The sequence below is a fragment of the Bombina bombina genome, chromosome 7, assembly GCF_027579735.1.
Source record: "Bombina bombina isolate aBomBom1 chromosome 7, aBomBom1.pri, whole genome shotgun sequence".
Taxonomy (NCBI): domain Eukaryota; kingdom Metazoa; phylum Chordata; class Amphibia; order Anura; family Bombinatoridae; genus Bombina; species Bombina bombina.
In genome coordinates, this window is record NC_069505.1 from 103,015,695 (window position 1) to 103,040,279 (window position 24,585).

Below are 24,585 nucleotides of genomic sequence, written 5' to 3' on the forward strand. Positions count from 1 at the left end.
AGGAGCAGCTACCTACTGGTGCAACACTCTGTCGGAGCTCATTGAGGTGGAGACTCCCCTCAAGGATATTCAGGAGAGAATTAAAGCACTGAGAATTGCTAACTCCTTCATCTGTGACGCAAATATGCAGATTATTTGCATAAATGCAAAGGCTGCTGGTCTAATTTTCGTTCCTTTCATGCTGACAAGCTACAATGACAGCAGTTCTCTTCCAAGTCCAAGCAGCCCAAGAGTACTTGGAAGCAGGCTCATTCCTGAAATAAGTCCAAACAGTCTAAGAAGCCTGCCGAGAACAAATCGGCATGAAAGTGCAGCACCCTATACGGGCTCTGATCAAGTAGGGGGCAGATTGTCTCTTTTTTCAGACGCTTGGTTCCAGGATGTACAGGACCCTTGGGTCCTGGAGGTTGTATCCCAAGGATACAGAATAAGATTCAAGTCTCGTCCGCCCAGGAGCAGATTCCTACTCTCCAGTCTGTCTACAATAAAACAGATATGAGGGGGCACACACTATACAAAATGGAACATATATATATATATATATATATATATATATACAATATCAAACTATAAGCCAGTGATGGTGATAGGTATCAAGTCCCAATAAGAACACAATATTAAGCATTGTTCATAATATGCAGATGGAATGCAAAATACAGGCGGCTGCTCTCCTCCTCACAGACGTATCAGAGTGGAACTATGAAAAAAACAACAGAGGGGCGCCTCATGTGTGTATCAGCATATTCAATGTGGAGTGGAAAGAAAAACTGGCCAAATCAGTACTCACATTTGGTATGAGTACACTTATGTACTAGTAGATACAGGCTGGTAACTCCGGGTGTACCAGCTGACCTTCTTCCAGGAGCACAGCAGGAAGTGCAGGTGCAGTCCTACCCACTAAGCAAGAGTATAACTCCAGGTAATCAGAGTGGATGTGGTGGTATAAAACCAACTAAGAAGGTGCTTCCACATTGCTTGTAATAAAACAACAAGCAATGATTATAGAAGGCAAATACAGAAAAGAGGGCTGCCTTTTTAGGTTGCGTACGGGATCTCTCCTCTCTGGGAGTAATTGTCCCGGTACCTACAGCAGAAATAGGTTTGGGGTTTTATTCAAACCTTTTCGTGGTTCCAAAGAAGGAGTGAACTTTTCATCCAATTTAAGTTTCTGAGTTTTCCCTCTTTCAAGATGGAGACAATACATTCAATCCTTCCTCTGGTTCAGGGAGGACAGTTTATGACCACAGTAGACCTGAAGAATGCATACCTTTACATCCCGATTCACAGGGAACATTTTCAGTTCCTGAGGTTTGCTTTTCTGGATCAGCACCCCCAATTCATAGCACTTCCGTTTAGCCTAGCTACTGCTCCAAGGATATTTACAAAGGTTCTGGGTGCTCTTCTACCCATTGCCAGAACTCAAGGCATTGCAGTAGCGCCTTACCTGGACGATATCTTGGTACAGGCACCATCTTTTCATCTAGCGGAAGAACATTCAGAGTCCCTTCTCAATCTTCTTTGATCTCATGGATGGAAGATAAACTTGGAAAAGAGTTCTCTTACTCCAAGTATAAGGGTGAATTTTCAGGGAAATATAATAGACTCCATATCCATGAGAATTTTCCTCACAGATCAGAGACGTTGCAAGCTAATTTCTGCGTGTCTTGCCTTCCAGGCCTCCTCGTGACCCTCAGTGGCTCAGTGTGGAGTTAATTGGACTTATGGTGTCCTGCATGGACATCATTCCTTTTGTCAGATTCCATCTCAGACCCTTAAAACTATGCATGCTGAGACAATGGAACCGCGACCATTCAGATCTGTCTCATCAGATCGTGCTGGACAGCCTGTCGAGAGACTTGCTTTACTGGTGGCTCTCTCCAGATCATCTGTCCCAAGGTACGTGCTTTTTGAGACCGTCCTGGGAGATTGTGACTATGGACGCAAGCCTTTCCGGCTGGGGAGCCCTTTGGGGTGCCAAGGAGGAACAAGGGCTGTGGACTCAGGAGTCGTCCTCCCTTCCAATCTATATTTTGGAACTCCAGGCAATCTTCAATGCTTTGAAGGCTTGGCCCCTTCTGGGTTCGTCCCAGTCTATCAGATTCCAATCAGAAAATATAACCTTGGTTGCCTATATCAACCATCAGGGGGGAACGAGAAGTTCCTTAGCGATAAGAGAAGTATCTCAGATACTAGAGTGGGCGGAGACTCACAAATGTACGCTGTCGGCGATCCACATTTAGGGTGTTGACAACTGGGATGCGGACTTCCACAGCAATCCTTTAACCCAGGGGAATGGTTTCTTCACCCTGAGATGTTTGCAGAGATTTGCAGCGAGTGGGGGAGGCCAGAGATAGATCTCATGGAATCCCGCCTCAATACCAAGCTACACAGGTACGAGTCGAGGTCCAGGGACCCTCAGGCGGAACTGATAGATTCTTTATCAGTACCATGGAGGTTCAGACTCATATCATTTTCCTCCATTACCACTTCTCCCTCGTGTGGTGGCTCACATCAAGCATTAGCGAGCATCTGATTCCGATTGCTCTGTTGTGGCAACGAAGGACGTGGTTTGCGGATCTGGTGGAGATGTCCTCATCTCCTTAGTAGACGTTACCTTGTTGCAGAGATCTGCTGATATAGGGTCCCTTCGTTCATCAAAATCTAGATTCTCTGAGGCTGACTGCGTGGAGATTAAACGCTTAGTCTTAGCCAAGAGAGGGTTTTCTGAAAGTGTTATCGACATTCTGGTTCAAGCCTGTAAGCCAGTTACTCGTCGTATCTACCATAAAGTGTGGATAACTTATTTGTACTGGTGTGAAAAGTGTGGCTTTTCCTGGCATAAGGTTAAGGTTTCCAGAATTTTAGCTTTTCTCCAGAATGGACTGGAGAAGGGTTTATCTGCTAGTTCCCTGAACGGACAGATATCAGCCCTGTCGGTGTTACTGCACAAAAGATTGGCTGAGCTTCCGGATGTGCAGTTCTTTTGTTACGGCTCTGGCTAGGATCAGACCTGTGTTTAAATCTGGGGCTCCGCCTTGGAGCCTCAATCTTGTTCTTAGTGTTTTGCAGCAGGCTCAGTTCAAGCCTATGCATACTGTTGACATTTAATTGTTATCTTGGAAGGTTATTTTTTTTGTTGGCTATTGCCTCTGCACGCAGAGTTTCTGAGATTTCTGCTTTCAATGTGATCCCCCTTATCTGGTTTTTCATGCTGATAAGGCGGTTTTACACACTAAACTAGGGTTCCTCCCTAAGGAGGTGTTGAATCTTAACATTAATCAAAAAATGGTTGTTCCTTCCTTGTGTCCTAATCCTACTTCAGCAAAGGAACGTTTGCTTCACAATCTAGATGTGGTTCGTGCCTTGAAGTTCTATCTTCCGGCTACTAAGGAATTCAGACACTCTTCCTCTTTGTCATCTATGCGGGGAAGCGTAAGGGGCAGAAGGCTACTACGACGTCGCTATCTTTCTGGTTGAGGAGTGTCATCCGCTTAGCTTATGAGACAGCGGGACGATAGCCTCCTGAGAGGATAATGGCTCATTCCACTAGAGCAGTGTCTTCCTCTTGGGCTTTTAAGAACGAAGCCTCAATGGATCAGATTTGTAAGGTGGCTACCTGGTCCTCCTTACACATTTTTCTAAATTTTACAAGTTTGATGTGTTTGCTTCGGCTGAAGCAGCTTTCGGGAGAAAAGTTTTGCAGGCTGTGGTGCCCTCAGAATAGGGTCCGCCTCTTTTTTCTGTTCCCTCCCGTTATTCATTCAGTGTCCTCTGGAGCTTGGGTATAGTTTTCCCAACAGTAAGGAATGAAGTTGTGGATTCTCCCTGCCTTATGGAAGGAAAACATAATTTATGCTGAACAGATACATTCCTTTCCTTCCTTGCAAGGAGAGTCCACGACCCTGCCCGTAATTTATTTTTTTGATGGGCGGCTCCATTTTTATTTTATTTCTTCTGGCACCTTTTATACCCTGATGTTTCTCCTACTTTTCCTTGTTCCCTCAGCAGAATGACTGGGGGATAGGGGAAGTTTGAGGGATATTTAAGCCTTTGGCTGGGTTGTCTTTGCCTCTTCCTGGCGGCCAGGTTGTGTTTTTCACAACAGTTAGGAATTAAGTTGTGGACTCTCCCTGCCAGGAAGGAAAGGAATTTATCTGGTAAGCATAAATGGCTTTTTTCCATGTCATACCTGCAAATCATGTGCACATAGTAAATAATTAAAGGTAATAAAATCAGAAAGCAACAGAGGAACTTACAATTAAAGGTACAGTATACACTCATTTTCATATAACTGCATGTAATAGACACTACTATAAAGAATAAGATGTACAGATACTGATATAAAAATCCAGTATAAAACTGTTTAAAAACTAGAAGCTGTCAGTTTGGCTCTGTTGAAAAGGTAGCTGGAAAGCCCACTGCAAGTGGCAAATAAGACACTCCCCCCTCCCCCTTCTTTTGCATATGAAAAGACCCTTTACACAAACAGGAGCAAGCTGGAGAAGGTAGCTGACGGTATTCACATAAAACTTTGGGGCTTGGTTAGGAGTCTGAAAATCAGAGCAATGTTATTTAAAAATAAGCAAAACTATACATTTATTTTAAAATAAAACTTTATGGGCTATATCAGTAGATCATCTACAAAACATTTATGCAAAGAGAAAATGAGTGTATAATGTCCCTTTAAAGAAAGAATAAGGTGTGCTGATAAAAATGTTATTTATATATTGCAATGTTCATGCAATTTTCAATATTTGGGACAAAGAAGTCGCATGCTCAGATTCAGGATAAGAGAACACATCAGGTGTATAGAATTAGGTAAGGAGGATACTAGACTATAAACATTTTAAAGAAATACATAATAGTAATTCAAAAGAAATGTCTTTTTGGGGGGGATAAAAAAGTTGTTGAGAGATAGTAGAGGGGGCAATATGGAGAAAAGCTGCTTCGCAAAGAAGCCGAATTCATTTATAGAATTTATAGAATCCAAACTGTGTGTCGTGACACATTAGTGTGTCGGCGGCAGTGTGACATAGTTGTATAGGTGTGTCCCTGCTTCAGCACAATTTTTTTTTAAATTTAAAATTCTTTTTACATTTTTTTTTGGTTTCCGCCTGCCTTCTACGCATATCACATGGTTGACACGTGATTGATACCTAGTGGGTCACTGATCATCTTAACCTATTGGCGTAGCTTAGCGGGAACTGAAACTATTCCCATTGGCGGCACATTGGCTCGTGACTGCACATGTAGTCAGTGAGTGGGACAGCAGTGTGTTTGCAGCGCGGGCAGTAGTCAGTCGGACTTGCAGAGCTCTGAGGGCAGCAGCTTAAATGCTGAGCTGAAGTCAGAAGTCAGTGTTTTGTTTTTTGCAGCTAGCTCCCAGTAGTGCATTGCTGCTCCTGCTCTTGATATATGGATAGGAAGTGGAAGCTTAAAAATGCTTGATGATGAAATGCGAGTGTCTTTATCTAATATTCCTCTAAATATTCAGAAACTGTTCATCCCATCAATCTCATACATCCCATTAAAATAGTAAGTAGCTATTGGTGTTATTAATTCTTGCACATACTTACTGATACTTGTAAATACATTTTGTTGTTATATCATTTATGTATGTGTTCGTATGTCTTAAAACCAGTTAGTTTAACCTCCTGTTTGCTAGTACAACTGAATTACTGTGTCGCAAAATTATGTAGGTCTAAAAAGTGTGTCACCAAGTTTGGAAAGCTCTGCCCTAAAGGGTTAAATAGCGAATTAGACCTCAACACTATTATTTAATATAAATGAAATGTATTGAAACTAATATAAAACACAGGAGCATAGCATAACATAAAGGAATGGATATTAAGGGTTATTAGGTATATAAAGTGTCGCAAAATTATGTAGGTCTAAAAAGTGTGTCACCAACATGAAAGTTTGGAAAGCTCTGCCCTAAAGGGTTAAATAGCGAATTAGACCTCAACACTATTATTTAATATAAATTATTTAATATAAATGAAATGTATTGAAACTAATATAAAACACAGGAGCATAGCATAACATAAAGGAATGGATATTAAGGGTTATTAGGTATATAAAGTGTGGAAGGAGTAAGAGAGTTGTGATTGTAAAACTAATGCGATTCCAAAGGCTGTATACAGGGAATCCAAAAGTGTGTATCAATGTATTTTTTTAAAAATATTGTTTATATAGTAGCTTAATAAATATTTTTTATTTTATTTATGATCTATAACTACTCTTGAAAAAGATATTGGAATAAGATTTTAATTCATCATGAGCAATAGGAATATTATCAACCTTGCCCAAATCTAAGCTGTCATTGAGATTGATAGTTTGGGGAACAAGAGACAGTGATTCATAAACGGTTAACAGAAATCCCAGAATGGAGAGGCGGACCTTACAAATGCTATTTAAGGAGGAACCCGGATCAGGAATGGCATCTTGATAAAGGCTTTTTAGCCGAAACGCGTAGAGAACTCCAAATCTGATCCACATTCAGACTGCTGCAATACTGGCTGCTAATTGCCAAGAGAAGGGGAAGTGTGTGCCATATTACGTGGCAGGAGTTACCCGGACAAGAAGACTATATTGTGTGAGCGCTCACCAAGTATCTCTAACATCGATTGGATAGAACCGTGCATTCAGGAGTGACGTAGGGAAGGCTGTAAGTGGGTTGACCATCTTATGGTTACGTAATTAAGTGCGGAAAATTGGGACAAACGAACGCTGCTTATGAAGCAGTGTGGAAATAAGGTACTGTCTTTTTTACTCTCTCCATGCTCTCGTTTACCTTACCTAAGGCTTTACTGCATTTGGAACAGAATTATCAGCGGCAACTACATAAAAGTTAAGAATCGTAGTAGCAAACTGAGATATCTGGAGACACTGATCTATTAAAAATTATACCCAACAGAAATTATAACAAAGAGCCTTTTTTATACTCACAATTAAGATAAGTTTTTAAGATATATATATATATATATATATATATATATATACATTTCTCTTGCAAGGTGTATCCAGTCCACGGATTCATCCTTTACTTGTGGGATATTCTCATTCCCTACAGGAAGTGGCAAAGAGAGCACACAGCAGAGCTGTCCATATAGCTCCCCCTCTAGCTCCACCCCCCAGTCATTCTCTTTGCCGGCTCTAAGCACTAGGGTCTCTCTACGGGAGGGTAAAGTGAATGTGGTGTTAGAATTGTAGTTTTTATTATCTTCAATCAAAAGTTTATTTTAAATGGTACCGGTTTGTACTATTTACTCTCTAGCTGAAAAGTGATGAAGATTTCTGCTGAGAGGAAAATGATTTTAGCATGTTGTAACTAAAATCCACTGCTGTTCTCACACAGGACTGAGGAGTACCAGAAAACTTCAGTTGGGGGGAACGGTTTGCAGGGTAATCTGCAATGAGGTATGTTCAGTCATTTATTTCTAGACAAGACTGAGATAATGCTAGAAGAGACTGACAATATCCCCATGAGGGGAGGGTAAGCTATGTTCACACACTTGGTAAGGAATTGAATGCTTACATAACAGGGCTAATTATGCTGGTTGACACTGATTCAGGGCAATCGATTGTTTATTTAAGAAAAATATAGTTTGTAGACACTTTGAAAGTCCTTTTGGGGTTCTTTCTGGGGTTATTACCCACATGGCTGGTTTTTATTCACTTAAGAGTGATTTACTAGGCCTCACAGCTCCGGAGTAGAGTGGGAGGGGCCTAATTTTGCGCCTTAGATGCGCAGTTAGAATTGCAGAGAAGTTCATGCTGCTTCACATGGAGGGTCCTGCTGCTGTTTGAGGGCCTTATAGAAGCTATATTCCCCCAAATCTGATCCCTAAGGGCAGGTAGGGCCACAGCAAGGCTGTGGCAAGGTGCTGTACTATTTTTAACCGGGTGTTGGCTTTAGGCTGCTCCGGTTTGGGCATTAAGGGGTTAATCGTTTTGAAACTTGTGGTTAATCTTATTAAGGCTTTAGGTACATACTGTGAAAATTTCAGGAGAATTGCTGCATTTTTCACTGTTTTGTAAAATTGTGTGCTCTTTTTATCTCTTAAAGGCACAGTAACATTTTTTTTCAAATTGTGTTTTTTATTGATTAAAGTGATTTCCAAGCCTGCTTGTGTATAATACTAGTCTATTAAACATGTCTGACACTAAGGAAAATCCTTGTTCAATGTGTTTAGAAGCCATGGTGGAACCCCCTCTCAGAATGTGTCCCACTTGTACTGATATGTCTATACACTTTAAAGATCATATTGTTGCACTTAAGAATGTGGCCCAAGATGATTCTCAGACTGAAGGTAACAAGGGTAGCCCGTTTGCCTCTCCCCAAGTGTCACAACCAGTTACGCCCGCGCAAGCGACGCCTAGTACCTCTAGTGCGTCTAACCCTTTTACATTGCAAGACTTAGCGGCAGTCATGGATAATTCTCTTACAGCCTTCTTATCTAAACTGCCCGTGTTACCCGCAAAGCGTGATAGCTCCGTTTTAAGAACAGATTATGAGCATTCTGACGCTTTGGTAGCCGTATCCGATATACCCTCACAACGCTCTGAAGTGGGAGCGAGGGATTTGATGTCTGAGGGAGAAGTCTCTGATTCAGGAAGGGTTCCTCCTCAGACAGATTCAGATACATTGGCTTTTAAATTTAAACTAGAACACCTCCTCGTTTTGCTTAGGGAGGTATTAGCTACTCTGGATGACTGCGACCCTTTAGTGATCCCAGAGAAATTGTGTAAAATGGACAAGTACCTAGAGGTCCCTGTTTACACGGATACGTTTCCGGTCCCTAAGAGGATTGCGGATATCGTTACTAGGGAGTGGGATAGACCAGGGGTTCCCTTTGCTCCCCCTCCTGTTTTTAAGAAAATGTTTCCCATACCTGACTCTGTGCGGGACTCGTGGCAGACGGTCCCTAAGGGGGAGGGGGCTGTTTCTACACTTGCTAAACGCACAACCATACCAATTGAAGACAGTTGTGCTTTTAAAGACCCTATGGACAAGAAGTTAGAGGGTTTACTTAAGAAATTTTTTGTTCAACAAGGTTTTCTTCTCCAACCTATTGCCTGCATTATTCCTGTAACTACTGCAGCTGCTTTCTGGTTTGAGGTGCTGGAAGACTCGCTCCAGACGGAAACCTCATATGAGGAAATTATGGACACCTGGAAGAAGCTCCATGCTGCACTGACTGAAGGAGCAAAATGAGCGTTTGGACTCGTCGTGCTTGGCAGCCCTTACAGCAGATTCCCTGCACATCCTGACTTACCCCTGATGTTTGGACGCTCTAAGAACGAGGCAGCTAGGAGGGGCGACCGCGTGAACAAATACAGGTAGAATATGTGCTATGCACCTGTACATTGAATGCTACTGTCTGAAAAGAAAACGGCACCTGTGAATAAAGACGCGTGTTTCTATTGCTCCTCCTATGCTAGGCCCTTAAGCACTATTTGACTCAGTAACAATTGGGGTTAAAGTCTGAAGTGACTGGTCTCTATACACCGGGGACTGTTTAACTGCATCCATTTTTGCATTAACGCTGCACCTGTTGGATTACAAATATCTGCAAACTTTAAATGGACTGTTTTTGGTCTATTTTCCCTGGTGCACCAGACAATATTTTTCTGTCCAGTACTTTTTAACATTGTTTTGTGCGGGATCCACTGTATGAATGTGAATGTGTGTTTTGTGCATTTAGTTAATAAATATTTATATCATTTTTTGACATATAGGCTTTTTGTGTATTCATTTAATCTTACAGTTGTGCTGGATTTACCTAGACTTTTGGGGATTTCTAATTGCGAAGTCCCCACTTTCTCTTCTATGTTGTTTCAAATTATGGATAAAATTAAGGCTCTAAAGCTAGCTAATTCTTTTATCACTGACGCCGCTTTCCAAATGGCTAATTTAGCGGCAAAAAATTCAGGTTTCGCCATTTTGGCGCGCAGGGCGCTATGGCTAAAGTCCTGGTCGGCCGATGTGTCGTCTAAATCCAAGCTTTTGAACATTCCTTTCAAAGGAAAGACTCTCTTCGGGCCTGCATTGAAAGAGATTATTTCAGATATCACCGGGGGAAAAGGCCATGCTCTCCCTCAGGACAAGCCCTTTAAGACAAAGAACAAAGCTAATTTTCGTTCCTTTCGCAATTTCAGGAATGGCCCCGCTTTCCTGAAATTCCCTTCACAGCCCAAGGAAACCTGGAAACCTTACCAGGGCTGGAATAAGGGTAAACAGGCCAAAAAGCCTGCAGCTGCCACCAAGACAGCATGAAGGGGTAGCCCCCGATCCGGGACCGCATCTAGTAGGGGGCAGACTCTCTCTTCGCTCAGGCCTGGGCAAGAGATGTACACAATCCTTGGGCATTAGAGATTGTAACCCAGGGATACCTTTTAGAATTCAAGAACAAAGAAAGAGGCGTTTTTACGCTGTGTAGAAGATCTACATACAATGGGAGTGATCCACCCAGTTCCAATTGCAGATCAAGGACTGGGGTGATTGAAAGTGTTGATGTTGAGTTTTTTAACACCAGTGTATTGTTTATTTGTATGAATTGATTTTTAGAAGTCATATTTGTTAACAGATTGTTTATTAATCCCACTTAACACATATCTTTTATTAAATATATCAAATATATGAACAGACTTATTATTATTTCATTTAAGAATAAGATTCAATGTAACTGATATATATATATATTGCCATAAATAATACATATTGTTTTACTAAGGTATCCATATTTGGATGTTTTAACGTGAAATCCGAACCAGCATATGCCATTGCACCATTATGTTTACTATTGTAAAGCAAAGCTCTGCAACATAGGGGGTGTTTTAACTTCTCTTCATGGGTAGGAAGTATATACCACATGTGGTGACTTGTGGACTCGCCATAATGAAATGTATAAGGATCTGAATGCGGAAAAAAGGCGCTGCTTGTACCCTAGCTGGATTGATTCCTGTAAAAGATGCCCACTCTAAGATCTGTGCAAATCCAGATCTTAGAGTGGGGATCTTTTACAGGAATCAATCTATGTAAATATTCGAAGGGCACTAGCGGCTCCTTACTTCCGCATTGGGATCCTCACAATCCAAATGCACATACCTAGTAAATTTGTCATGTTACTACTAGCAAAAACATAAATTATGTTTGCATCACCTTGAGTATTTTCATTTGTTTAAGGACTTGTGATGCTATTTTTCTTAAAGGGACATGAAACCCAAAATTTGATAGAACTTACAATTATTCAATTTACTTCTATTATAAAATTTGCTTCATTCTTTTTGTATCTTTTGTTGAATGACCAGCATTACACTACTGTGAGCTATTTGAAAACATCAGGTGAGCCAATAACAAGAGGCATATTTGTGCAGCCACCAATCAGCTTCCAGTCGTGCATTACTTCTCCTTATCCTACCAATGTATGCTTTTCAACAAATGATAGCAAGTGAGCAACGCACATTAGATAATAGTAAATTAGAAAGATGTTTAAGATGACATGCTCTATCTGAATCATGAAAGAAAAACAATGGTTTTGTGTCCCTTTAAGAAGTATACTGTAAACAAAGTTATATAGCAGGATTTTTTTTGGTTGTGTTTTATTTATTTCTTTTATTTTAGAAAATTGTGTAATTTGGTCTCACGCTGTCAAAATAATTTGTCACCCTTTTTTAAATCCAGTGTGGGATGCCTTTCTATGCATCTTTCCTTAAGTTTTGGGACATGGCCCTTTCATCTTCTTAACTCAACTGCAAAAAATCTATAAAAGGAAATAATGGCAAGTAAAATGAAATATTCCTCTCTTTATTTCTTTTTTAGATTTTCTTTTCTCGTGTCTATAACCTTGGTATTTCTGAAGAGGAAATGGCAGCTCATTTGTATCACGCTCTTATACAGGTGAGAATGTTAAAGGGTTCATTAAATTATTTCTGCTTTCCCTTAAAGGGATATAAAAGGGACATTCTGAAAGATCGGTACTATAATTGGTTTGAACTGTGTGCCATTTTTGCATTACTGATCCTAGTTACGTGTTTAACTTTTGCAAGGGTGTTAAAAGGTACATCAGGGCTGTGCTGTGTTTTTAAGTGATAACTAAAACTGTGTTTGGAAATAAACGTAACCTCATAGCTGATTGTATGGGATGCTGCTCACCCAATGCAGCCTCTTAGCATACTTTTCTCAGAGAATATTATATGAGTGTGGTTCTATCCAAAAGGATATTCCATCCCAAAAATCATGATCAGTGAACAAGGGAGATCCTGTGTGCGCACCATCCCATATTCAAGAATATATAAATTTTTGCAGCTATGTTTTCCAATATTTACTCTTCCGTTATACTCCATTCGATGCATAAAATAGTTAGGGATTGCCATTTTTATTAATATAAGGATTATTCTCTATATGTTGTCTTGTATATGTCTTTAAGCTTGCACTCAAATTGCCTTACTTTTATTGAAAGCTGGCCAAACATATGGCAAAAGATTGCATTTTAAAACAAGAATAACAATTTTTTTTTTTTTTTTTAAACATTTTTTATTGAGGTTTTTATATATTGACAAAGATAATGATATTGACAGGTCAGGCAATGTAGCAATTATACAATAAGATAATGCCTTGTTTCGAAAACAGCTGTGCGATGAGCAGAACTTGTAAGTCAAGTATATAAGCTGCAACATATGAAATAATAACAGACACACAAAAAAAATGCCAAAAATAACAGATTACAGACCAATGTAACCTAATTTTTCGGAATATATATAGGATTGAAGTAACTATTGCGTAGGCCACTCATGGACCAGGTAGATAAGAAATTAAGTATCAATAGGTAGGAAAAATCAGCATGCGACAGCTGCTTTACGGTTGGGAGGGGGAAGGGGGGCGTGTACGAGGGATTTAACAATAAGCAGAGTCATACTTATAGAGCTCATTATCAAATAGGCAAGTTAGCACCAGGTATGCTACCTGAAATAGATATGAGAATGGGCCAGCGGTTTATGTTTTAGCTGTGGGAATATGATGGTTAGTTTATAAATAGGGGCATGGGCATACAGGTTTAAACAGATGGAGAGAGTAGTGTTGTTGTAGCCTCTTACCATGAGGCGTAATACTAAAGCCCAAGTTAATATCAATGGGGGTGGCAGGAACACTGACCAGGTAGTTAGGACCACTAAAACAACAAGGCTAAGTCGAGTTAGGAAGGCTTCAGTTTACATGCTGATAACTTATAATTAAGGTAGATCCAAGCATCCTGGAGAAAAAAAAAAAAATACCCACAGAAACAGAAGACACCATAACAACATGCTACAATATAAACGCATAATGCTAACAGACAATAATGACTGCATATCTGATTGTTATCACAGTGGGCAGTGAAATAAAATAACGTTATGCACATGTTAAACCTAGAATGTGGCCTCATTGAAACAGTAAATGAACTTGTAGCAAGTAAGACATACAAGTGTTTAACAGGAAAAACCAGATCCAGTAGTAAGACCCCAGAGCGAGAGACAGTGGCAATCAACATAACGCTCCACCAATGGACTCCAGAGATAACCCACACTAAACTATTCAAGTTGAGCTCAAAAACACATTGTATGCCTCTTTACCTATAGATTTATTTATATGGGGGAATCAGACGCCTATTCCCCTCAAGGATAGTTTGTTGTTTAATATGGATAAAAAGCTGGAAAACATGTTGAGAAAGATGTTTCAGCACACAGGGTTTGCTTTTCAGCCAGCAGCGGCCGTTGCGGTGGTCGCTGGAGCTGCGACATATTGGTGTGAATCCCTGTGTGAAATGGTCGAGGGGGAGACATCCATCGACAAGATACAGGAGAAGATTAAGGTCGCCAAATCTTTCATCTGTGATGCCAATATGCAAATTATTCGCCTGAATGCTAAGGTGTCAGGTTTTTCTGTTTTAGTGCGCAGGGCTCTGTGGCTAAAATCTTGGTCTGCGGACATGACCTCTAAATCAAGGCTGTTGTCCCTGCCTTTTCAAGGAAAGATCCTGTTCGGTCCAGGATTGGATTCGATCATATCCACGGTTACAGGAGGCAAGGGAGCTTTCCTACCGCAGGATAAGAAGGCTAAGCCTAAGGGATCTACTTTTTGTCCCTTTAGTGCTGACAAGGCCCAGCACCAGTAACCCGCCGCAAAGGCGGACCAGTCCAAGGGATCTTGGAAGCCGGCTCAATCTTGGAACAAGTCTAAGCAGAGCAAGAAGCTCGCCGAGACGAAATCTTAACACAGGTGAATCAATGCAGTAGAATGGAATGGTACTCACAATAAAACTATTGTGAGTACCATTCCATTCTACTGCATTGATTCACCTGTGTTAAGGCAATACTAGGCCATATAGGCACCTGTGTTTCTTTTTGTCATTCTGATACAGACACTACATCATTACCGGCAGTTGGTCTTCTGGGTGACTGTTATAGATCCCAGACTGTCTCCATAGCACTAATTGAGGTGCTTTCACAAATGTGAGTTCATTCCCTTATATATCAAGTTGTTTTTGGACCAAACAATATTGGGCTATGTGGCGCTTCTGTCTTCTCTTGTCTTTGTAGATTGCTGCCCTGGATCCCGGCCTGGATCTCCACAGATAGCTGCCTCGATCTTCCTATCAGAGACTTATTACTCTCTTCTGAGATTCCTAATTAATTATTATATGGTTATTGGTATTTATATATGTTTATGTTTTTCATTGGTTGACTTATCATTTTATTTACTCTATCATATTTTATTATATTATACTATTATACTGCATTTTATATTTTGGTATTACCAATTAATAGTTTGATATATCCACATCTATCTACAAACCTATCAGAGGTATTGTAAATTGAGGTATAGTCACCTATTTACTATATAGTATCTTTACCCCTTCTTTCTCTTTTGAGGTTTATATATATCCCCCCTATCTTCATAAGACTGTATTGTTTTAACTATCAGGTTTAGTGATTAATCCGCAATAGGGCGCCCCCTCCCTTGTTGTTGTTCAGTTAATGTCCCATATTGTTAAAGTAACCAAAGGAGACCCTGTCTGTAATCTGTGGAAAGCAAACTAGACACATGAGGAAGTGATCCGCTGTTGATTACTCACATTGGTACATTGCTCCTCAGCAAAGTCTATGGTTGCTATCCTACTCCCCTTTTAATGAGAGCACCAGTCTTATGTCCCTCAATATCAGCAAATTGTAGTGCAGAGGCCAGCTGGTCGCTTAGCCTGCTGGACAAGGTAAGAGTGCCGTTGTGATCTGAAGAGGTCCGCGGTCTAAACATCAGGCATGACCCCTCTATGGAGCGAGTGTGCATGATATATACAACATGGGCTTTCTTAGGACCTGCTATGCAGTAATCTGGCGATCCATACCCATATGGGGAGTATAGGTGTGTCTGCTGGTGCCTAACCTTCTCAATGTTATGGAGCGAAACACATGTGGTTTCTGTATGGCTGTGAGGCTTGGAATGCTGCAAGGAGGCTTCCACTGAACTATGTGGTAAGGTGAGAACCCTGACTTCACCAGGGAGGCCGTCCACATCCTCATCCTGAGCAGCTGAGGGCAATATCGCTCCAGACACATTCGGTACATCTGGCGATGCCTTCCTTGTTAGCTCCATCTTCATTAGATTAGATTGACTGACCTGGATGTCAGGGCACTTTGCGGGTTCTTGCTTGAAAGATTGTAGTGTTAGGGAATGGGCTGTTGGAAACTCTTGGCTCGCTTTCGGTTCCGATATAGTGGTTAGTGGCGTAGCTCTTTCCCTAAGCACTCCCAACAGGTCGTTAAATCTGCTACACATCAGGCAGTCAAAAGCTTTGAACTGGGCTAAGATAGTTTCTTGGAACTTCTCCATATTTCTTAGGGAACCACTTCTACTGAGCTAATGTTCGGTAGATTGTAAGATATAGATTGGGTGACAAGATCGCCATTCCTTAACAGCTGCTGAGGATACTTTTGGGGTGATGGTTGATGTCAATCTTCTGTAGTCAGGTTGCAGGGTGCTTATGGTGTAACATCAGAGCAAACTCCTCCACGTAGGAACAAATTGAGCTGCACTGAGCGGTCAAAGATGTATAAATAACCAGAACAGGTCCGGAGCTATTGTGAGATGCGACCGCTCAGATGCAGAGCTTGCTCCACCCCCCTTTATTTGTGGTTTTAAGCAGATACTTTGAGCCTGATTAACTTCTGTTTAACACAGTATTTTTCTTCCAGCCGGCAGGTCCCTCTTGGTCTGTACTAAATGAAGCTGCTTTGTACTGGAGAGCAATTGGGAACAGTACTGAAGCTATAGCTTGTCTACGCCGAGCATTGAACCGCTCTCCTGCCCAGCACAAACACATTCCATTGGTCAATTTGGCCAACCTCCTTATTTATCATGGGCTTCATCTGGATGCCAGCAACCTACTTCTGCAAGCATTGGCTGTAGACCAGACAGAGGTGAGTGCTATAGTGTTCATAATATTTTGGGTCAGTTTTTCTTCACTCTAGTCCTCCCACATTTCAGTAGTCACGCATCTTTAAATTTCTCTGCTTCAGTAAATAAGTGTCTTACAATCTGACAGGCTTTAGCATTTTCCCACGGTGCTCTTTACTTTTTCAAAGATGTTAGGTAAACCCCAAAACGTCTTCTAAAGACTACATAATTGCTCTCCGGGACAGTGAAATATCCCTTCCATAGTAAGAAATGAATGGGCATGTCCTCTGTAGAGCCACATAATGCCTTTCTAACACCTGAAAAAAAATCATTCTCTCTTTCTCATTCTCTCTTTCTCATTCTCTCTTTCTCATTCTCTCTTTCTCATTCTCTCTCTCTCTTTCTCATTCTCTCTCTCTCTTTCTCATTCTCTCTCTCTCTTTCTCATTCTCTCTCTCTCTCTCTTTCTCATTCTCTCTCTTTCTCATTCTCTCTCTTTCTCTTTCTCATTCTCTCTCTCTCTCTTTCTCATTCTCTCTCTCTCTCTTTCTCATTCTCTCTCTCTTTCTTTTTTTTTTTTTTTTTTTTTTTTTTTTTTTAAATAGATTTTTATTGAGGTTATCGACAAAACAATATCAAATAAACGTGTTACACAAGTATTTAGAAACATTCCTATAACTATGACATTACTTTGGAGTTCAAGACTATACCGTAGCCACATATAGGTAAAGATTTTTCATGGGAGATCCCAAAGCAACATTGCTATATTTGTATGTAACAGGCAAAACTGAAACCTCATTTTCAACTTTATAGTATTTTCCTCTCCTAGAAAAGGGAGCCACTTTCGGACTCATGTCATCTGAAATGGTGTCTAGAGGAGATAGAATGATAGAAACAGTCTCTCCTAAACCTATGGTAAATTAGCATAGAATGTAAAGAAGGTAGTCAGGGTGCAGTCCAATAAGGGTTGATATTAAGTAAAGACATATGGTGTTGTTGTGAAAGAACTATGGTAGAGATGCGGCATAAAAGAGATAAGCCGCGTAGTTAGTTCTCCTATAAAAGGAGATACTTTATGGAAGTGGGGGGGGGGGGAGAGGAGGTGGTGGTAGAAGTAAGATGGATGAAGTAAGTGACTTAAGGACTTAGGGGTTTGTTGCGGATAAAGAGAAGAGCAGGCAACCATATATACTACATCAAGGGTGCTTAGTGTACTAAATACTGCGCCATGATTAAGGACTAATGGATATATATAATAAAGTTCAACCCTGTAACAACCGCTATAATCTTGGGGGCATGGCAGTTATTTAATGTTCCAGTAAGCTGTTGAGCATAAGATGCGGGGGGTTATAAAATACGGTGAATGTTAGGCTATACAAATAGGGCAGGATAGAGCAGTCAAACAATAGCGGCAACCTTAAATACGCTGACTGTTGCATCATAGTATAGATTTTGCCAATGGCTTAGTTAGTCCGCTGCTTATTAAAACTAACGCTAAAGATAGATATGAGGTCTCCACTGATGCAGAAAACCCTGCATAGGACATAGTAACTCTTCAATACAAGCTATAGTAGCTGCTGGGTTTAAAACAAGTCTTACCTGGAGCTCAGTCTAGCCATATGTAACAACATCAATATGTTCAATAATATTGTCCCGTCATTTGGGTATGGGCCCTATACCCAACAATCAGGTGTAAACACACATGTTTTTACTTGTAAAAATGAGTGCTGCTGGCACAGCACATAGGTGAAATATATCTATGATAGAGAGCTACATACTTCTAAGCTGGTTACTGCATTTAAATGAATAAGTAAAAATAGATGCGCCATCTCGGCCGCTGACGACACAACAATAACAAGAGCAAATAGAAATGTAACCAGACAGTGTGACGAAAATATAGACGTAGATATATGAAGGGGTGGGAGAAGGGAAGCATAAGCAGTATTGTCATATATCATATGGGTTACAGAGACCTGAGGACAACTGTGTCGCAATGTTAGATTAAGAGCTGGACATCAATGTGGCTAAAGATATAATAAACATAATGAAACCTGAGATTAAGGCATATCAATAAATCATAATAAAGCAGCTTTACAGATTATGAGTCGGAGTATGGTATACAACAGCAGTATAATAATTGTGCTTGCAGAGAATTACAGTTGAGATAACTATTGTAGCATCAGAATTCTCCTGTAGTTGACCAACATGCCCTTCTGCGTTTATGCAATTAGGTAAGAAGGGAATATATATAGCTCACTCAGCTTCTATGTAAGCTTGAGTAAGGAGCCAATACACACAGCTAGCTTTAAATAGTAGTTTGGTGTTATGATGCAGCAGAACCTCAAGATTTATACCTATGTAGGCTCATAGTGATAATATAAAGATGTTATGCTCTTTTCAGATCTGAATAATAATACAGTAATTACTAACTAAAGTCATAACACATAACCATTTAGGCAAATATATGGGGTTAGAAGTGAATTAAAGTGTGCAAATCCTAAACACATTAGCATAAATGAAAGTGCAAATATGAACTAAGGGTATAAAAATAGTAGTATGTAGCCTTATTGATATAACAAAACGTCCAAAATATGAACCATCTTTTAACAGTCAGTGAGGCATATTGAGTTTTAGAGCAGTAAACGAATGGTAACGCCATCACTCCAAATTGCTTCAGAGTTTACTGGGCTACTTATAACAAGAGTGAGTCACCGGGAGTTGCAAACAAAAATAGGAAATGATCAACATGATAGGGAAGCGTCTCGCTTTTAAACCACTTAGAGTTCATCTTCATGCTAGCCAATTCCACATTTGAGATCGCCAAAGGCAAACTGCGCTTGTGTTACAACTTGCCTTTTAGACCCCAGAGAAGAAGTCCACTTGTTAGGCCAAAATTTTGCAGATGTCAGTTCAGATTTCGGTAGATTTACATTTAGCAGATCAAAGATGAGGCAGTGTATCTCCCTCTTACTCTCCGCTAGCATCTGATGTAATAGAGGAGTCCCCAGGTCCGGTTTCTCTGCCGCCATAGTAGAAATAATTGGAGCCCCGAGCTGACAAATTGGAATTGCTGGTGCGCTAATCTCGGGGTTCGTCACCAAAACCTTGTCCCCCCTTTCTATCTCTGTAGCACAGCGAGGCAGTCCCACTACTCTCCTGAGTGTCGCGGTCGCAGGGATTCGTACTGCAAGACCCTGTTCCGGTGTATTCGTTGCTCTGGGGGCAGTACTGACAAGGTTAGAGTGTTCAGCCGTGATGTGAGCCGCAGTATCCCACTCCACCATGCACAGCTCCATCGCTTTCTCAGGCTCTACCTCAGCCACGCTCAGAGCAGGAAAAATGTAGGCAGCTTGTTCCATGTGTATTGCGGCCACTGCTTGTCGGGGCACTGACTCAAATGAGTATTCGAGCATCTTGCGGCAGCCATCCAAAAAGCTGTATATTTCCTCCAGAATGGCATCCGGAGATTCCATAGCGTAGTAGCGAGGTGGTCACTGAATCTAGGGGAAATAATAATAATAGTTTGCAGCTGGTCTTGTTCGTCCCTCCTATCACCATGCAGGCCGCAAGATGGCCGCTCCAAGTAGTAATCCTCTTGCACAAACCCACCGGGGTTATTAGATCTCTTCACTCCTAACCGGCTCACTATGAAATAAGTTGTATATGTCTTCTAGGATATCTGATCTGATAGAATGGCCACTTTTTTTGGAGCTGGCTCAGTACTAAGTAAGCATTTTATCGTAATATAGCAGGAGCTTTTAGACTGTGTGACCGATCAGCTCCGGAGTTGGCTCCTCCCCTCCTCTCTCTCTCTTTCTCATTCTCTCTCTCTTTCTCATTCTCTCTCTCTCTCTCTCTCTCTTTCTCATTCTCTCTCTCTCTCTTTCTCATTCTCTCTCTCTTTCTCATTCTCTCTCTCTTTCTCATTCTCTCTCATTCTCTCTCTTTCTCATTCTCTCTCTCTTTCTCATTCTCTCTCTCTCTCTCTCTCTCTCTCTCTCTCTTTCTCATTCTCTCTCTCTCTTTCTCATTCTCTCTCTCTCTTTCTCATTCTCTCTCTCTCTTTCTCATTCTCTCTCTTTCTCATTCTCTCTCTCTCTCTTTCTCATTCTCTCTCTCTTTCTCATTCTCTCTCTCTTTCTCATTCTCTCTCATTCTCTCTCTTTCTCATTCTCTCTCTCTTTCTCATTCTCTCTCTCTCTCTCTCTCTCTCTCTCTCTCTCTCTTTCTCATTCTCTCTCTCTCTCTCTTTCTCATTATCTCTCTCTTTCTCATTCTCTCTCTCTCTCTTTCTCATTCTCTTTCTCATTCTCTCTCTTTCTCATTCTCTCTCTTTCTCATTCTCTCTTTCTCATTCTCTCTCTCTCTTTCTCATTCTCTCTTTCTCATTCTCTCTCTCTCTTTCTCATTCTCTCTCTCTCTTTCTCATTCTCTCTCTCTCTTTCTCATTCTCTCTCTCTCTTTCTCATTCTCTCTCTCTCTTTCTCATTCTCTCTCTCTCTCTCTCTTTCTCATTCTCTCTCTCTCTCTCTTTCTCATTCTCTCTCTCTCTCTCTTTCTCATTCTCTCTCTCTCTCTCTTTCTCATTCTCTCTCTCTCTCTCTTTCTCATTCTCTCTCTTTTTCTCATTCTCTCTCTCTCTCTTTTTCTCATTCTCTCTCTCTCTCTCTTTCTCATTCTCTCTCTCTCTCTTTCTCATTCTCTCTCTCGCGCGCTCTCTCTCTCTCTCTCTCTCTCTCATGCGCTCTCTCTCTCATATATATATATATGTTGGTAGGTTAACGTAAAAATATTTGCAATTTTTATGGAACGCTTATCTGTAGCATGTTGACTATCATAACAAAGGCATGTGCCTCTAATTTGTCATGTAAGGGCTACAGAAGCTGTAGTTTATATGAATTTTACAACTATTTCCTGTTTAATAGACTGCATTTTTTTTTTCTTTAGCCTGTCACATTTCTGAGTCTGGGGAATGCTTACTTAGCTCTCAAGAACCTCACAGGAGCACTTCAAGTGTTTCGATCAGCTTTGGATCTCCACAAAGAGTGTCACAGTTGTGATAGCGGCTTACTGTTGATCCGCTGCTTACAGTTATACCCATCACTGTACAACATGAGCGCCTCCACATGTAGTGGTAAGCATAAAACCTTTAAATATTTACTTTCAAATATTTGATGATGTTTCTTTATACCTACTGTAACTTTTCTCTTATTTGTGAATCTATTTGTTAATTGTAATCCCTTACAGTGAGTGTCTGTGGTCTAGTCCTTTCAATCTTTCATACAAGTGGTGGGATTCTACGATCTATTACTCCTGGGAATTACTCTTCCCTACCACTAGGAGGAGGTAAAGATTACCAAAACCTCCTCTATAAAACCCCTCTTACCTCACAGGTACCTTAGTCTTGTTTTTTTCTTCACTGGGGGTGGTTGAAGAATGAAGATGTGTATTTGATTAGTGTCTTTTTTAACCTAATGGGAACATTTGTCACAGACCTTCCGTAACTATTTGCAGGGACTTGTCTTTTGCCGCCTCCTGTGGATCTACAATATACTCCTATTCCATAACCTCTACTGATATGTTTACTGATTTACTGGTAGATGAGTGTCTGTTGGTAAGTATCATGTTTCCTTTCCAATGGCATGGAGAGTCCACAAATCCATTAAATTACTAGTGAGAATTCAACTCCTGGCCACCAGGAGGAGACCAAGAACACCCCAGCAAAGCTGTTAAGTATCACTCCCACTTCCCATAAACCCCCAGTCATTCGTTGCCATGTACATCAGGAGGATGTGCGAAGATGGTGTCTGAAGATATAATCCTTTTATGGGAACTTTTCCCTTCAAGCAAGGATTGGGGATATGCTGTGCCCATGTAATCCTCTTTAGTAAGAGTATTGGTGGTTTTAAGCAGACGGCAAGGTAGTCCTTTCATACCTTCTAACATTTATGCTACCCCTTTATAGAAAACCAGGGTTGGTTAGTCTGCTTTTCTTTTTCTAAAGGTCCCTGTCAGAGGTCACTTTTGAGGTTACTCCCTCAGTGGACATAACATGGGACCTAGTTATCTCGTTATTTGGGGAAATATTTAATGGCAGCACTGACAGGGCACTGTATCTGCTATCCTTTTTATTTGAGGCTGGCAATGAGAGTGGGACATCACTTAATGGGCTGAATATTTATAATTATATGCCCTTATAAGAATTTTTTGTGTTGGGTATGTTTTTGGGGCTAGATCACCCTACGGACATCTATTTGCTTTAATTATTTATTTTTCTTTCTGCTACAGCGCAGCGTAACTCGCACACTTTTTTTCTGTGGCACAGTTGATTCTTCTATTGCGGTCACATGACCGCTCTCTGCTCTTCCGCTATACGGCTTTCCTCACAGCCGACTTGGAGAACGTTGCGTCCTACAGGGCTAGCTTTGATCCGGAGGAGACTAGGTGAGATCCTAGTTTTGAGCTTTTGCGGATCAGTGAGCAGAGTCTAACGATCAATCCATACTCGGACTCTTTAGTTAGATTTGTCTTCTTGTCACCGGAGTGGTAAGTACTCAGCAAGGCTGAGGTATAGCGGTGCCATTAGTTTGTTTTTTTATTTTCTGCTCATATGAATCTTTTGACATTTATCTAATACATTTTAAACCTTAAGCAATCTTTTGTTTGTTAAAATATAAGGGATATTTTTATAGATCTTTACTGAAGTTTTAGATCTTAAAATTTACTTTTGGGAACCAATTTCTAGCATTATGGACCCTGATACAAATTTAGCTTTGTCTTTTGACAAATGTTTATATTGCTTGGTGGCTCAGATTATTCCTCCTGTGCAGTTTTGCTCCTCATGTGTAAATAAAATGTTATTGTTTAAAAATAAGGATACCCTCTCAGAGACATATGTCTCTCAGTATAATGTTTTCCGTGCCATGCCTCAGCTTTCCCCTCAAACGTCCCAAGCTTTAGCAGTTTCACAAGCAGTGCCCTGCGATTCCTCTCAACCTGTTCCTGGGGGTGTATATTTACCAGGTGATTTTGCTGCGCAACTGACTTTTGCAGTCTCTGCAGCTTTGAGTGCCTTACCTATTGCTGGTAAGAGAAAAAGAAAATCCAAGAACATCTCTAAAGATGATAGTTTGGATCCACCCAGGCTGCCTTAGTCAGTCTATCTGTTATCTGAGGAGGATCATTCCTCTGTGGCCTCTAAGGGCAAGATCTCTGATTCTGAATCTGCTGTTGCTAGTACAGCGTACTCAGAAGAGGTAAATTTTAGATTTAAGCTGGAACACCTCTGTTTACTTTTGAAAGAGGTTCTAGCTACTTTGGAGGACTCTTGGTCTATTGTCACAGAAACACCTAAGAAGGCTAATAAACTTAACAGAATATTTGATGTAAAACCCAAATCTGTGGAAGTATTTCCTATTCCAGATGGCGTGTCTGACATTATATCTCAGTAATGGAAGAAGCCGAATGTTCCTTTTTCCCCGTCTCCTGTTTTTAATTGAAAACATTTTTATTGAAAATTTTCCAGTTAATCAAATAACAGCATATAAATTACCAGTATAAATTAATTTACAAGTTGTTAACATCAGTCATGTTATTAATATTCATTCCTATTATCCGGGCAAACTTAAAATATCTAGACATACTACATTAAACATAGCAAACCTTACACCCAACATAAGTAGGAAGACTAAATTTTTCCAGAGATCCCTCAGGAGTCTCTGGTCTCTCTCAGGTCTTGGCCCTCCACCGCAACCCCTATAAATACAGGAGTCAAAGGGCAATACGATCTAGGTTCTCCTACCTCTGCTTTCATGATACATAATGAATGGTTCCCATTGTGCAATACCAGTCTCCTGTTTTTAAAAAGATGTTTCCTGTTGCTGACTCTGTGCGGAATCTTTGGCACACTGTTCATAGAGTGGATGGGCTATATCCACCCTAGCCAAGAGAACCACTATCCCTCTAGAGGATAGTTCCTCCTTTAAGGACCCTATGGATAGGAAACTGGAAGGTTACTTATGAAAAATGTTCCTACACCAGGGTTTACAATGGCAACCTGTTGCTAGTATTGCTACAGTTGCTGGTGCGGCCTCTTATTGGTGCAACTCCTTGTCCGATCTGATGTCAGAGGAGACTACAATAGAGGATATCCA

At 40.7% G+C, this 24,585-nt stretch overlaps 1 protein-coding gene across 1 annotated transcript in view; it reads left to right on the plus strand.

The window, feature by feature from the left end:
- Nucleotides 1–24,585, plus strand: part of TTC17 (tetratricopeptide repeat domain 17) — a 327,287-nt gene that overhangs the window by 158,904 nt on the left and 143,798 nt on the right. Inside the window, exons 14-16 of the mRNA XM_053689293.1 lie at nt 11,825–11,902; nt 16,231–16,455; nt 21,380–21,566. Coding sequence (XP_053545268.1) covers nt 11,825–11,902; nt 16,231–16,455; nt 21,380–21,566 — 490 coding nt within the window. The remainder of the gene's footprint in view (nt 1–11,824; nt 11,903–16,230; nt 16,456–21,379; nt 21,567–24,585) is intronic.